General features: G+C 35.6%; 1 protein-coding gene across 3 annotated transcripts in view; it reads right to left on the bottom strand.

The window, feature by feature from the left end:
- The window catches only part of Rbcn-3A (rabconnectin-3 alpha), a 696059-nt gene that overhangs the window by 394542 nt on the left and 284869 nt on the right, over positions 1–16648 (bottom strand). For all 3 annotated transcript variants that reach the window (XM_073979377.1, XM_073979376.1, XM_073979378.1), the window contains one exon: positions 1817–5856. In XM_073979377.1, coding sequence (XP_073835478.1) covers positions 1817–5856 — 4040 coding nt within the window. The remainder of the gene's footprint in view (positions 1–1816; positions 5857–16648) is intronic.

Genomic DNA, 16648 nt, shown 5'->3' with positions numbered 1-16648 from the left:
CCTCCATATATCCGCAGGGTTCATAAATTTTTCCTAGAGGGCCCCTCAATAGGTCCACCCACAAATATAGAGTGTTTTCATAAACGGTCAATATTTCAAAATTTCTACAATCATCATGTATTGAAATAAATATAGTCTTATAGTGCTCTCAATACCCTATTTAACGGTGCCCTCCATATATCCGCAGGGTTCATAAATTTTTCCTAGAGGGCCCCTCAATAGGTCCACCCACAAATATAGAGTGTTTTCATAAACGGTCAATATTTCAAAATTTCTACAATCATCATGTATTGAAATAAATATAGCCTTAAAGTGCTCTCAATACCCTATTTAACGGTGCCCTCCATATATCCGCAGGGTTCATAAATTTTTCCTAGAGGGCCCCTCAATAGGTGAACCCCCAAATATAGAGTGTTTTCATAAACGGTCAATATTTCAAAATTTCTACAATCATCATGTATTGAAATAAATATAGTCTTAAAGTGCTCTCAATACCCTATTTAACGGTGCCCTCCATATATCCGCAGGGTTCATAAATTTTTCCTAGAGGGCCCCTCAATAGGTGAACCCCCAAATATAGAGTGTTTTCATAAACGGTCAATATTTCAAAATTTCTACAATCATCATGTATTGAAATAAATATAGTCTTATAGTGCTCTCAATACCATATTTAACGGTGCCCTCCATATATCCGCAGGGTTCATAAATTTTTCCTAGAGGGCCCCTCAATAGGTGAACCCCCAAATATAGAGTGTTTTCATAAACGGTCAATATTTCAAAATTTCTACAATTATCATGTATTGAAATAAATATTGTCTTAAAGTGCTCTCAATACCCTATTTAACGGTGCCCTCCATATATCCGCAGGGTTCATAAATTTTTCCTAGAGGGCCCCTCAATAGGTGAACCCCCAAATATAGAGTGTTTTCATAAACGGTCAATATTTCAAAATTTCTACAATCATCATGTATTGAAATAAATATAGTCTTAAAGTGCTCTCAATACCCTATTTAACGGTGCCCTCCATATATCCGCAGGGTTCATAAATTTTTCTTAGAGGGCCCCTCAATAGGTCCATCCCATACACGAAGGCATTTAATCATCGGTCCATTTTGTTTAATCTTCTCCAAAAATTTCCAATTTTCTCAAAATATCCACAATAAAATACTTAGTGCTATGCATGTGCTTATTTTTTTTTTATTCTGAGTAATCTTCTAAAACATACATATATCCATGAAAATCGTTTTTCAAAATCGTTTTTACAACTGTTATACTGTTATACCACCACCAATGTGGTTTTTGTCTCCGCTAGTTAAAATCGTTTTTATCTTCACACCCATTCAACAGTCTTAGTTTATAATATTGTTATTTATTTTTTGATGGTTTTTCCAACCTTAATTGACAATTTTACGACTTTTATGACGATTTTCGGCCAAAAACTGTTTGCAAATTTTGCATATTTTGCATATTTTTTGCATATATTTTGCACATTTTTTGCATGTTTTTGATATGACCCCAAATATCGAAAAATTGACCCTTAAAACGCCTAGATCCAAAATTTGAGTCCAATCGGATGAGAAATAAAAAACATGCAAAAATCCGATGTATAATAATAAGCAACAGTGTTGCTCTACTTAAAGTCTTACTAAACTTATTAAATAAAAGGAAAGTAGTTCCAAGTAACCTGATGTTTCTCTGATGCTTTCGTATATTTCTAATGAAACATAAAGAAATTAATAACTGCGTAATTAAAGCTTAACGTTTCTTCTAATGACACATCATATATTGGTATAATTGTAAACAATTCATCACTTACTTGTGTTATGGACGCATCATCGCCTTCGTTGTTCCCTTTAATACTAGGCGCGCTCAAACATCGCACTAAGTGTGCCAGAATGGCTTTAACCCAACGAATTTTTCCACAATTCAATAATTCCATTAATTGTTTAGGATGGTATTGTGGAAGCACTGGGCATGCAATTCGTGATGCTTGAAATAATCCCAAATCGGTCATATAGTCTTCGTTTAGAGTAGCAGCATCAGGTGAATTATGTACGTTAGATGAACTTGTCGCTACTATCTTCTTTTTGCTATCCTTAGAAAGTAGCTGCAAATTTGCCGTACTGACTTTGCTCATGAGAGGCATTGACGCAGCGCTCTTTATGCGCAATTTAGATGACTCATTCGCGATAGAACGAAGATCTTCATCACGTAAATTTCTGTTGTCTAAAATATCATCAACACTGTGTTGTTGATTGTATCTAGGTTTCCACTGAGAATATACATGCATTTCCGAATCCATTGCAACTACTAGTATTCCGTCTCGGACCCAAGATATTTGCATGGGCAAGGGTGGCAACCCGTCGGCTGTTTGTAGATCAATTTGTCGCAACTTCATCCAGCGTATTTCGTCATTGAAATGAGGTTGAGCCAATGAACTTGCCTTACGCAGAATCGGTCGGTTTACAGATCTGGACTCCTTCATTGCTTTTATATTAGCTTGAGCTATATCAGATGACACTGGGGTGTATAGTAGAATTTTACTGCCAACAGCTACGGTAAGAATGTGTGAACCATCTTCTTTGGAGACCCAATCAAGTTGAACTAAGTGTTTTTGGGTAAGGGGGCATGTGTTTCCATTTTCTGCAATACTTTTCCTTAGAGATTGCAAAGTACTGAAACTCGGAACCGCAAGCAAACTGCTGTGGCCTTTTGCATTTGTCTCAGGGGTGGAATCTCCACTACGTGGGGATCTCGCTTCGTCGTGTATGGTGAAGTTATGCAAAACTTGATTCAGGCGCTGTTTTTTCTGTAGTATACGATTATCGTGTAAGTAGCTCAAATCAATGCCATGATCAATGTTTATACGAGGCAAGTGTATATTTTTTAGATGTATAGTATCTTCAAGAACCCACTCACTACCACCAGAACTCTCACACTCGTATATTCCAACACAAAGATTTATGTATCTAGAATCGGGATCTCCGCCCTTGCTTGGCCGAGTAAAACTCTTACCATATTTATAAGCACAAGCGATTCTGCCTGAATAGGCAGCGCTTATATTTAAGGGTTGTCCGGGAATTTCAATAGCCGAGTCCTGCTTTTTGCTAAACATCTTCCACTCCGACCATATGTATTTGTTATATTCGGTTTCATTTTTATTTGATTCGCATTTCCAAAATCGCGATATGGAATCGGAGCAAGCAGTTACTATAATATAAGGTGCGTAACATGCAGGGTATATTGAAGATGAACTTAGGTGACCTGCAGCAGGAGACGCATGTATAACATCTACACCATCGGGTAGTGGTAACTCTTGGGTACACACCTTTTTTGTTGTTATTACTATATGTGGAGGTTCTATTGTATCATCCATTTTATTTTTCTGATTGAAATTAATCTCGGACATTTTGCGATGCACATCAAAATCCTCAGCTTCCTGTGTAAGATTGCTATCTGGAACATACATCGCTGTTTCTGGCAACAACATTTTCTGTTCTTTCGACGATATAACAATGCGCCACATATGAATAGTACTGCCTTTTATAGTTTTCTCAATAATCACTATATAGAAAGGTTCTTCAAATTCGGAATTTTGTTGTAAGTCCACCATTGCATCCAAATCACATTTATTACCACACTTTTTATCAGATATATCATGTTCGGAAATTGATGATTCGCTGCCGGTTATTAATTGAGCTTGAAAGACATGCAGAAATTGAGTATTCTGCCAATCGTGCTTAGCATCTGAAATTGGATCAAGTTGAATGATACAACCAGGGCGGGCTGTTGACTGTTGAGAGACAACTTTAAGTTTATCATGTAGTGAAAACTTCAGCCCTTTTATAGTGGACGACGCATTTGAGTACAATGAAGATATGGATGCTGACTTTTGTAGCTTTGTAATACTTTCTGAAGACGATATTTCTGCCAGGAGCGTTCGGGCATCAATTACAGCTTGATAAACACGCAAATGTTCTCCATCGCTAGCCACAAAACATGCGGATGGCGAGTTACTGTAACTTCCTAATGTGGTACTAGGTAGCAATGTTGGGATCCAGGCCACATTGCTAAACGCAGATATTTCCGGAGAATTTATACGAGCGAGTTCACTGACTCCTCCAGAATGACAGAGGGGGCCAACGGAATCCACTCTCCATAAAATTAATTCCGAGCAAAATCCAGAAGGAGTGCACACGTTTTCCGTACCATTCGTGTCAAACGTAGATGCACCTAAAGGTGTTTTATTGTCAAATTCTGACAAATTGTGGTGAGACGTAGAAACGAGGAGAGGTAAAACAGGATGACAGTTAATATCATTCACTCTAAATCTATGACCAGATACTCGACTAACATGACCAATACTGAGGACTTGGGTGAATTTGGTTTTATATGCGAATGATAATTGCCACAAATTAAGTGTTCCATTAGAATGTTTTGTAACCATTGATACTGATGGGGATATTGCGGCTGACATATTTTCAATCGTCGAAGTCTTAAGCTTTTCTTCAGCACTGTCTTCGGTGTCATTGACATTTGTTTTTGAATGTTTATAATGATCCGAGCCCTCTTCACTTACTTCATTAATGGACTCATCTTTAGCCGATATATCATCATCTTCTTCGCTAAGAATATCCTCATCTTTACTTTTAACATTATTAGCAATCTCACGAAATATTAGTGGATGTGTACCTGTGTTGTATAAACTAACCATTGTTGACATAGACATTGAATCCCCCAAGGGAAATGCACTCGGTATTCTGGTAGAAAAGGAAACCTGGGCTTGTCGGAATGAACCTGGATAGAAATCATCTAACCATTCAACAACCCATATTAAGAAACTCCCATCTACCGGATGAATTGCAAATAATAAATCTGGACTTTGGTGCCAATCACGCAGTAAACAATCAATTTTTATATCCAAGGAATCAGTTAATTGGTGTGATAGTGAACTATCATTATTCAGGGAATTCAATGAAGCTGTATTTGACATGGAATTAACATTCTGAATTCCACTTTGATAATGGAAATTAGAGCCCTTACTTTCATCGCCGGTTGCACTGTTGTCATCTACTGAAACAGATTTCGATGCTGTTCTCACATATTTCTTTTTAGACGATGCCCCATTAGATAAATTATCTGTATCCGACATGTTAACCACATTTGTACTTAAATTTTCTTCATGGATAACCTTTTTTGTTAATTCTTGTAGGATGGCTTCAGCTTGAATTGTGAAATCCATCTCTTTATTATTAAGCCAGTGGAGAACAAAATTATTTTGATTTGAAGCGTCAGATGTTGACTGCATTGAAGGAACTAATGGTATGTCTGTTTCAGCATTTATAGAAGCAGCTAAGTGAAAATGCATGCCCTGAGATATTCCACTTCCATGAAATCCATATGAATGAAAATCGTGTACACTGCACGAAGACGGTAACGAGGGAATTGGGCCTGGGTAATTCGCTGAATAATCTCCCCCTGTCATCGCCGCGTTGGATCCACTTTTTGCATGCCGACGTATATGGAAACAGGTTTTCATATGTTTAAGTCTCTGCATAAACCGATGCTTATGTCGATGTGTCCTAAATTTTGGATTTTGTGAAGCCAAGGGATCGAATTGTGTCATATTTATTAATCCATCGTCGGGCAACACAGTTTCTATCCAAATTCGGCATATATTGTCCAGACAAGATGTCACAATCATGTTAGAAACGGAACCTTTTGGCATGTACTTGCTAGTTTTTCTCCATATTATATTAGTAACTGCACGAGGATGGGCAATGTATATATATGTAAAATTCAATTCGTTTGATTCATCCTTAATTGTAGTCTTTGAATTTTTTGAGGGAAATAAAACTGAAAATAAAAAATGGAAAATTACATTAAAACGGGTTTACGACTATATGCGGTTTTAGTATAAACTAGAAAAGTTTGAACACCTTAAAACTTAATTTAAATAATCATTAATGTTTTGGCAGGAAAAAACGGAAAAGTTGATCTACTATAATGGTTGGTTTAAAGGTTAAGGAGGTTAAGAGAATTTTTCAAAATTGAAAGCACTATTACAGAAAACGAATCCTACCAACCGAGTGCACGTATAGAAAGTGCTAATATGTATTTGTTTGGCCGAATTTGATGAAATTTTATATGTGGAGTTTTTAGGTCTGAGAATAGGTCGTAAGCTATTTTCTACAGTGTTAGGTGGAGGGGCCGGGGTACCTCTCCCACAAAAAATTTTAAGAAAACGTGTAAAATTCATAAATTTTGCATATATCATATGTTTCGATTGCAATTTAATCAGAAACCAAAAATATGCCCAGTCCCAAAATTTGGGTTTCATAAAATTCCGGCTCATATAAATCTTCTTTGGTTTTGCAATTTTTTTCGGTTGATTTTTTGAGTCCCAATCGGAACCTTAGGGTATTGGGTAGGCCAATGGAGAACTTCTGTCGAATTGTCTAGGAATCCCTCCTTAACCACTTTCGATACATGTTTTGGCTCGTTGTCTTCCTAGAATGTCCATTTAATTGGCATCTCTTCTTCAGCTTAAGGAACATCACTTCTTTTAATGCGTTACGATACTTGAAACTATCCATAATTCCATTTTATGAATTGGCCAATCCCTTGCCCCGAGAAAAAAATTCCAGGCCATCGTGTTCCGCCTTTGCAATATTGCCCATTTGGTCCACGCCTTATGCCATCTAAATCCTTTAAATCAAACTTAGATTCATCAGAAAACAGCATAGTCCTCCATTTTTGGATACTACAGTTCAGATGGGCCTCGGCGAAATCCAGTCTGGCTTTTTCATTTTTTGTCGACATGAAAGTTTTTGCGGCCTCTACCGCTCTTCTGTGAATTGCTCTTTTGTTAATTTTTAAATCTAAGCGATTTTTATTGAAACAGAAGATGCTACTGCATAATTTTTGGATGAATATGAACTATATCGGATAATGTTTTGGTATAGCCCCCTTATAGAGGTACCTCCCTGTTTTCAGTATTTTGAGGATTTATGCCACATTTTCCAACTAAATTAGCTATAATTGATAATTAGGTATTGGAAATGTACCAATGCAAATATTTACATACCTGAATATGTTGTAGGATGTATACATATAAGTACCTGTATCCATTGTCAAATTATCAATAGTTGTGAACAAACCATACAAAAGTGTTCTTGTGTTTTTCCTCGTGTATACCCAACAGGTTATGAGCCCAGGCAGAAATAAAAGTGTGTGTGCATAAAGTGACAAATAGAGACAACAAGGAAATAGCAGCAGTGAAAGTGAAAAAGAAAAAATCAATAACCAGTTAGCAGTAATTACATCGTGGGAAAATAAAGTGCGCAGCTGTAAAGTGAAAAGCGAGAAAAATGAATTCGCTCTACAATATTGCTAAATTGGATGATACCAACTACGACTCATGGATTCTACAAGTGAGAAGTGTACTGGTTCATCAAGACTTGTGGTCGGTGGATAATGGAGAGAGGAAAAGCCCAAATGAGAAGAATGCCAGCAAAGTTGTCGCATGGAAAACTAAGGATGAGAAGGCTACAGCAACCATCATATTAAGTGCAACTGGAAGCGAGTCGACTTTCGGTCGGCGGCGCGCCGCCGCTTCTCTTTTTAAGGTTTTAGCCGCCGCCGATTACATCGGCTAAAAATCGACGCCGTCAAAACGACTGGAGATGGCGCGCGCCGGTATTTTTTAATCGATTTAACGGAAAAAGCGCTGATTATCATTCTAGTTGTCAAAATGCATTATTGAGAATAAAATCACATACAAAACCTATGGCATAATAATACAGATACAACGGGAAAACAGCTGATTATCACACTAGTTGTCAAAATGCATTATTGTGAATAAAATCACATACAGAAGGTAAACAAGCAATGCACAGTAATGCGTTATTGTGAACAATTTTGACGTTTGGTATGATTTGGTGTAACACCTTCTTATTCCACCATCACAAAACCTAAACGAGAAAGTCACGGTAATGCGTTATTATACCTTCAGCATTTATGCTAACGAGGGTATATACACTTTCATACGGGCAAAATGTGCCTCATCGAAATAATGGTTTTAGACCCCAAGTATATTTGGACGAAATGTGTTTCAGACAATTTGGAGTCGATTGAGCAATGTCCGTCCGTCTGTCTGGCTGGCTGGAGCGCACGATAACTCTCGAACGGATGAACCGATTCGGTTCAAATTTTGCCTTTCGTAATATTTTGCCCAAACTTAGTTTAAGTTCGAAAAGTTCGAAAATGTTCGGAAAATTTGTGCGCACAATAACTCTTGAAGGGAGTAATCGATTTGGTCCATACTTTGCCCATCCTGAAATGTGTACCAGAATTAGATAAGGTTTCAATATAGACCCAATCGGTCCACTTCTTCGGGTACCTTCCACACAAAATTTTGGAAAAGTTCAGTTTAGGGTCATCTCTCGAATCGCTTCGATTTTTATTTTAGCAACTTGTATTCACTGCCCCCCATACGACGGTACAAGTTTCATCAGGGGCAAGTCCATACTTCCGGAGAAAATAACCTGAAAGTTGCAAAAAAAACCCCTATGACTCCGTGTGAGGTGGTTGGAGCGCAAGATAACTCTCGAACGGATCTGCCGATTCGGTCCAAAATTTGGCCTAAGTAATATTTTGTCCAAACATAGTTTAAGTTCGAAGATAAGCCATATCGGTCCACTCCTTCAGGTACCTCCCCCACAAAAGTTCGAAAATGTTCGGAAAAATTGTTCGGACGGTAACTCTTGAGGGGAGTGGACGAATTGGTCCATACTTTACACATCCTAATATATCTACCAGATATAGATCAGGTTCAAATATTGACTATATTTGTCCACTCCATCCGGTACCTCCCACACAAAATTTCGGATAAGTTCACTTTAAGACCTGATATCGTATCACTTTGATTTTTGTTGAAGCAACTTGCATTCGATGCCTCAATTACGATGGTAAAAGATTTTTTAGGGGCAAGTCCATACTTCTTGAGCAAAGAGCCCGAAGGGTGTAAAGACCCCCTATGGCACCATATGTGGTGGCTGGAGATCTACTTCCATAATGGTCAATGTCGATCCATTCCTTTTAGTATCTCCTCCGCAAAACTTTTGATCGTTAATCCTAATCAACATTTTTGTCGGTTCAAACAAAATGTTTAAAACCCCTAAATACATAAGATTTTTGGAAAAACTTGTTTCAATATACACAGGCTGAGGGTATATCTCTGTCGGCAAGGCCGACTGATACTTTTTTACTTGTTTTTAACAAATTTTGCCTTTTAGACCGATTTTGAGCAACTGATGTAACACCTTACTACGCCATAATTTACAGGTACCGGCATAACATAAATAACTGCTGAGCAATAAAACTTATCCGATATAGCCGGTTCAGATTGCTCACATCAAAAACTGCACAACAGCGAAGGACACGTGGAAAGCTCTGAGAGATGTGCACAGACCGAAGGGACCGGTAAGAAAAGTGACCCTCTTCAAGCAACTGATCCAGATGCGCATGGCAGAAAATGAAGATGCACAGGAGTACATTTGCAAATTTGTGACCATAGTGGAAAAATTGGCAGAAACAAGAATAACTCTACATGAGGAGCTGCCAAGATTGTACGACAATCTAGTTGTTGCGCTAGAAGCGAGAGATGAGCTGCCAAAGTTAAGTACTCTAAAGATCAAATTGGGTGAAGAATGTGATCGCCGAAAAGTCAACGATAACAGCGCACGAGCAAATGACGATGTCCAGATTTTTATGGCACGCACAAGGAGGAACAACAAGCATCCCAACAACAGCAATAAGGGCAGAAGTAATGGCGCACAGACAACGAAGCCGATCCCATTTTTCGACTCGCTCGCTCAGTTCATATGGTAGCCACTCGGCGGCGGCGCGCCGGCTAATTTACCGACTGGCGGCTAATTTTGGCATATTTTGTAGTACAAAATTTGCCGTATAGAAAAGTGGGGTTTCGAGAGATCTTGGAGTGGAAATACTCTTGATGTTGTTGTTTCCCTATCAAGGAATCTAAACATTTTATTGCTTTTAAAATTTTAAAGGAACAAATGGTGGCTGAATAATTATTAATGTGATGCCTCAGCATCCACCAGACAGCCGTAGCTCGTCTGTTTAAAAATGTTGAGAAGAAAAAAACACCAACCGGACGGTTCGAATGCTATTCCGATTCTGTTCATTCTTTATTTTCAATCATCTTATGTTCTAGGTCGTCATATCACACTAAACTACTTAACACTACTTATCGCTCAATGTGGTCTAATCATATTTTGTTTACCCCCGCAAAGGGTCGTTACATTAACATACAGATAGAAAGGTCATAAGTGCACACAGCACTTAAGACAATCATAAACTACTTAAGGAATTAAGATTTACGATCTATGAAAGTAAATCGATCTTCTAAACCTAAATGTCTAGCTGTTATCAATACAAACAGATAATTCTGTTCGAATGTATTTCGAACATGCTGACCACTCGCCAAGAGATGGCAACAACAAAGTTCTGTTCAAAGTATTTTGAACAGTGGCAGTTGGATTTTTACGGGGCAATTATCTCCGTCAGTATGGACTTAAACGCGATAAAAATTATACTGTCGTAATATGAGCCGCACGGGCCCGTTGTAAATATTTAATAGCGATCCTAGACATGTCTCTAAAATGTACTTGCTTAAATGATGAACTTTTGTGAATGAGGTACCTTGCGAACTCTTGAAACTTGTGGTATGTTTGCAAGAATTTTACGATATATGTTAAATTTCAAATATCCTTTTCAATACCATTGACAAAAAAAATTAATTTTTTTTGCGAGCACATCCGCGATTTTAGGTGCTTAGGTTAAGAAAAAAATTGTGGTTTCAAATATGTTCGCGTTCACAAAATTGGATGCTGCACCCAAAAGTTATAGGGGGTTTTGTTCCCTTATAAAGAAAAAATATTTAAAAATTCCCTTTGGGTTTTAATAAGAAAATATATGTATAAATCGTTAACAGAATGTTATATCTAGCCGCTGATGTTAAAATTTTTCTAAATTTGTTTTTATTTTCGCGGAAAATCAACAAATAATGAAAAAATCTTAGAGTAAATTTAATTTATTCTAACTCAGAATCCATATAAATCTCAAAAAATAAATTTAAAATCTCTACAGAATCTAGACATGTCCAGAAAAATGTGAGACCAAAATTTTAAAGATTGGTTTTTTAACTTGCATATTGCAGCAACAACAAAAGACAAAAACTTATTGTTGGAATATTATTTCAAAAATATATTTTTTGGTTTAATACGAAAAATTGGAGAAGCAGTTTTAGGAGTTATTCTACTATTTCACTAAATTTCCATACAAAACCTGAAGTATTTTTCTAAAACTTCTTCAACGAAAATAGTTTGTCATCGTGAAAGTATATTTGCTTAGTGTGATTAGCAATATAATTAAGAAGTACAGGGTAATATTGAAATTACAATCAAAGAAAAAACATAGAAGTTAAAAACCGTATAATTCGCGAATCCGTTTAAATCAGTTGAGGCGCATGTGCTTTTCGGATGTCGGCTTTTCCATGTCTATCAATATGCATGGATTGTCCCATGTTTCATTCAGCGGCCAAAGTGTGCCATCAGTTGCATCTTACTATTCAAAAAACCTTCAAGTGGGCAAAAATTACGCCATATGCATATGATTATAAGGTGCATCCGATTTAAATGTCCGCCTATTAAAAATGCGTCAATATAAATAATTTTAGACAGATTCGTCAAGAACTGCGGATGTGCCACCACATTCCATTTTGGGATAAATGGGGATATTACTCCGGAGTCTTTGTAATTTGTGACACACCTTTTTGGCAAATATTATAATCGCGTATTAAGGATTACATTTATGTAAAAATAATAAAAGAAAATCGCGGTTCAATTGTCAATATATATGTTTGCAGATTTTCCTACTTTCAAAGTATCAATATCCGGCGTTTTAGTGGATGGATTCGAACGCGGAAGGGCTTATTAGATCCGGCACGTAAAAAAACTAAAATCACGCGGGGTTCAGGGGTACCTGTGCGACAGTTGTAAATTTTAATGCAAAAAAATAGAAAATTTACGCACCAAATTTTCGCCTTTGGACTCCTATTACTAAGAAGCTGTACGGAGCACACTCATGAGATATACACCGAACGACGTGGAATCGCGAGTTCTACAATCCTATAACTGTCTAGTTGCACCCTCTAATTATAAGAGAAATTAGAAACACACTGAAATGAAAACTTCAAAATGTCAGCATCGATTTTAGGGGGATGCAGTGTATATATCGAAAAGACAATAAATTAAAAATTTTCAATGCTTGCTCAAGATCGATAATGGTTTACGCAGCACAAATATGGGGTTTTGAAAAGTACGAATTTGTAGAGAAATTATTGAGATTTTTTGTTAAGAAAATGTTGTACCTTCCGAACAATACACCCAACTATATGATACACTTAGAAACTGGACTCCCCACATTATATTCCTATACTTTGAAACTACATTTTTCTTACATAAACAGGGTGCTACGATTAAACCCTCAAAGATTACCTCGCATACTCGCTCAAAAGGTCATTGATTTGAATATTTATTGGGCCAATGAATGGTCAAACATTTGTGAAAGATTACATTATTTCCCGCCAGATAATAATGTTCCAATAAGTAATTATTGTAAAGACATCATAGATGCATTGAATATCAGTGAAAGATCAGATTTTTGTAATAGTGCGCTTAATTCACAATTCCATGATCTTTATCCTCGCTTGGAATATAATCAAACTGAAGCTCTTACCAAAAATTTTTCATCACATATTACAAGTCTGATTATAAAGGCCAGAGGAGGCTTACTTAATTTAAATTCCAGAAGTTTTACAAGTAGCAACGACAATAATGTCCTGTGTACAATTTGTAATATGAATGAATATGAAAACACATTCCATTTTATTGGCGCATGTCCTATTTATAGTGAATTCAGAAGTATATACTTTGGAAAAATTCAACTTTCAGAAAATGAAGTAATTGAAGCTTTAAATGGTACGAATTATCTCTCACTGTATAAATATATTATATCTTGTATAAAGTATAGAAATCTAATATTAAGCGAATATGCATAATTTAAAAAAAAAAAACATTGAAATTTAAATATTGCTTAACTATTAATTAAATGGCTAACAGCAATATAGCTTTGCCAAATATAGATGTTACTTACACTAAATACAAATGTTATTGTTAAGATCTAACTATATACACGTGTAATACCATCTATTAACAAAATAAAAATAAAAAAAAAAATATTTCGAAAAGTCATACACTAGAACCATGTTGCCCAAGGGGTATTCTTTAGTTCTTTCTTTGAGCGCAGGTTTGAATTCTGAGTGGTTTGGCCAGAAATCAAGAAAGAACACAAAAAAACTTGTTTACTTCAACACATTTTTCCCATTTTTTTATATTACCACCAACGCAGCTTCCACGAAAATTATTTGTTATGGTCCATATTATGAGATCGTGGCTAAAACACTTCAATTAATATAAATATATTCATATTTTATTAAATACTTCAACGATTGTAAAACTTTTTTTAATATTACCATTTAAAGTTTCGGCTATATCGGATAAGTTTTATTGCTCAGCAGTTATTTAGGTTATGCCGGTACCTGTAAATTATGGCGTAGTAAGGTGTTACATCAGTTGCTCAAAATCAGTCTAAAAGACAAAATTTGTTAAAAATAACGCATTACTGTGAATCTCTCGTTTACGTTTTGTATGTCCCGCTAGTCCACACTAGAGTGATTTCATTGAAAAAATTCAGTGTTCGAAAATAAACACTATGGAATCGTACCGTACCGTTCTGTACCGTACCAAGGTGGATAGGTACGCTACGATAATGTACCGTACCGGTACACAAACACTAAAAAATATTTTAGTGATACTGTACCGGAGCACAACGAAAATCTTACTGTACCGACTGCGGTACACAACGATTTTTAGTGTACCGACTGCGGTACGCTACGATTTTTTAGTGAACCGACTGCGGTACAGTACGATTATCGTAGTGTACCACTGGTCGGTTCACTAAAACATAACGTACCGGTAATGTACCGCACGTGTGTTTTTTGTAAATTGTGATGAAAAATTATATGTTTGATGTTTTTGAAAATAAGGGCAAGAATAGTAACTAAAATTCAAGATTATATAAATTAAATGCACGAATGTGGTAAATTCGGTCGGTATACGAATGTTGAGAAAATTAGTATAAAATATGAAATTAGCTAAAATTTCCAACCAATACATATTTTAATAAATTTACCCTCTATTATAGTATTAGGTTTAAAACCCATATTATTATGGGCTCATTAGGGTCCTTGTAGTCAATGTACATATTAAAACACTGTTTTTTAAATATTATTTGTTCCCTAGTTAAATAATTAGACAGTTTTTACAAGTAAAAAGGGGTGATAATGCATGTATCATAAAACCATTTCTATGAATGGAAAAGAATAACGTTAATATGTTGGTGTCATAAGGATGTTTATTTGCGGCAAAAGTCAATTCATAGAAAGGTTATGTTTGTTGTCCAATCCACATGAACAAACAAAACAGCCACAGTCGGATCACTAAAGAGTGAGTCTCCAGGTAGTATATTTTAAAATTTTAATATGTTTATTCTGTTGAAATTTTAATGTTGATATGTTTGAATTTATTAAAATAAAATTGCATAAAACATAAAATCCGTTTGTAATAGGTAACAAAAAAAAATGGTAAGAATCAAGGCACAATTACACAGGTAGTGGCATCGTAAAAATTTGAATATGTTATGTCAAAACTTTCTTTATGTTGTTGGGGAAATTACAACAAAAATACTTTTTTTATAAAGTGGTTTTACTTTTCATATTCGATCAGCTGGTGTGATACCACTACCTGGTAGTTCTGCCATGGTAAGAATATGAGAATAATGCCTCCAAAAACTCAAACTTTCTGCTGGTAGAATACGTTTACGTTTGTCCATAATTTATCCCACCGAAATGGCTTAGATTTGGTATCTAGTGTCCGATGGGGTTATACATGCATTCCTATAAGAATTTTCGGTACAGGTCCACGTTTTTATATAGCCCCCATGGATCGGTTCCGCCGATATTGATTATTTTGAAGGTTGTAGCCACGTTATCCAACCGAATTAGTTGAAACTTGGCATTTAGTCTACGTTGGGAGTATAAAATATTCCGACGGAGAATTGTCTGCACAGGTTCATGTTTTGATATGACCCCCATAGAAATGTACCGCCCGAATTTTGCTAATATTAGATAGAAAATAATAATAAAAACAATTATAAAATATTTTGTTGCACTTTGTTGCAGCTAAAACTTTACAAATTTGGTAAGAACTATATGTACTAAAAATAAAATAAAAAATCTACGCGCCATCCCGCGACACTCCCTACTAAGAAACTTTAACAAAGTACAGAATTTGAAAGAAAAGCGGATGTCACGTGATTTACATATGTGTAAAATCCGAGTTACAATAAATAACATATTATATAAATAAAAAACATCAATGTGACACCAACACGTGCCTTATTACTTTATACAAATATTTTGGATATACATATGTATATAACACAATTATGGGGTCAATTTATATAGTCTTCCATAATAAAACAAAAAACCATTAAATATTTTACATTTTCTCATAATTCATAAAAACACATGTATGTTACATTACAGATACGTATATTATTTTCATTGTTCCAACAATACGAACTACGAAGTTTTACTGCTTCGTCCTTTTCAGTAGTACCACAAAGTAACAGGCAAAATTCTCGTTGATCGTCCACATTACCTTGCTATGAATAGATTTTCTGTTATTGGTGCCGCCAATAATAATGATTTTGCACGAGGGTATTTTTAAACATCCTTATGACATCAATTAGTAACCTCATACTGGTGTTATGATAAATACATTCTATATTGAAAAAATCATACTAAAATTTGTAATTTGGCTACAAATACTTTTAAATGTGTAAATAAACATAGCTTGGAAAAAAACCTTAGTGATGAACAGTACTGTTCGCTACAAACAAAATAGATGGGTATTTTTTGTTGGTACTGGTAATATTAATGTGGATTGTATAGCAAATATTAAATTTTTCTGAATAATCTTTTTCCAAAAAATGCTAATAACATCAAAAAAGTAAAATTATTCTTTACTCATTCATGTAAATGATTTTATAATTCACTATTTTTTTAAACAACATTATATTTTCTAGTAATTTTCTCAATATTTATAAACGATTAAAATGTAATTAATTTATACAATATTGAATTTTATTTATTATACTTGCCTTCTTTCCCAAGAAAGCATATAACAATTCATATTTCCTCATAATTAAAAAAACACATGTGTGGTACATTACCGGTACGTTATTTTTTAGTGAACCGACCAGTGGTACACTACGATATTTTAGTGTACCGACTGCGGTACGCTACGATTTTTTAGTGTACCGACTGTGGTTCACTACAATTTTCGTTGTGCTCCGGTACGGTACGCTAAAATAATTTTTAGTGGTTGCGTACCGGTGCGGTACACTAAAATATTTTTTAGTGATACCGTACCTGGTACGG

This window comes from Musca autumnalis, unplaced genomic scaffold, assembly GCF_047663935.1.
Source record: "Musca autumnalis isolate F117 unplaced genomic scaffold, ASM4766393v1 scaffold_3, whole genome shotgun sequence".
Lineage (NCBI taxonomy): Eukaryota > Metazoa > Arthropoda > Insecta > Diptera > Muscidae > Musca > Musca autumnalis.
Note: the sequence above shows the minus strand (reverse complement) of the source record. Positions and strands in the feature narration are given on the sequence as shown.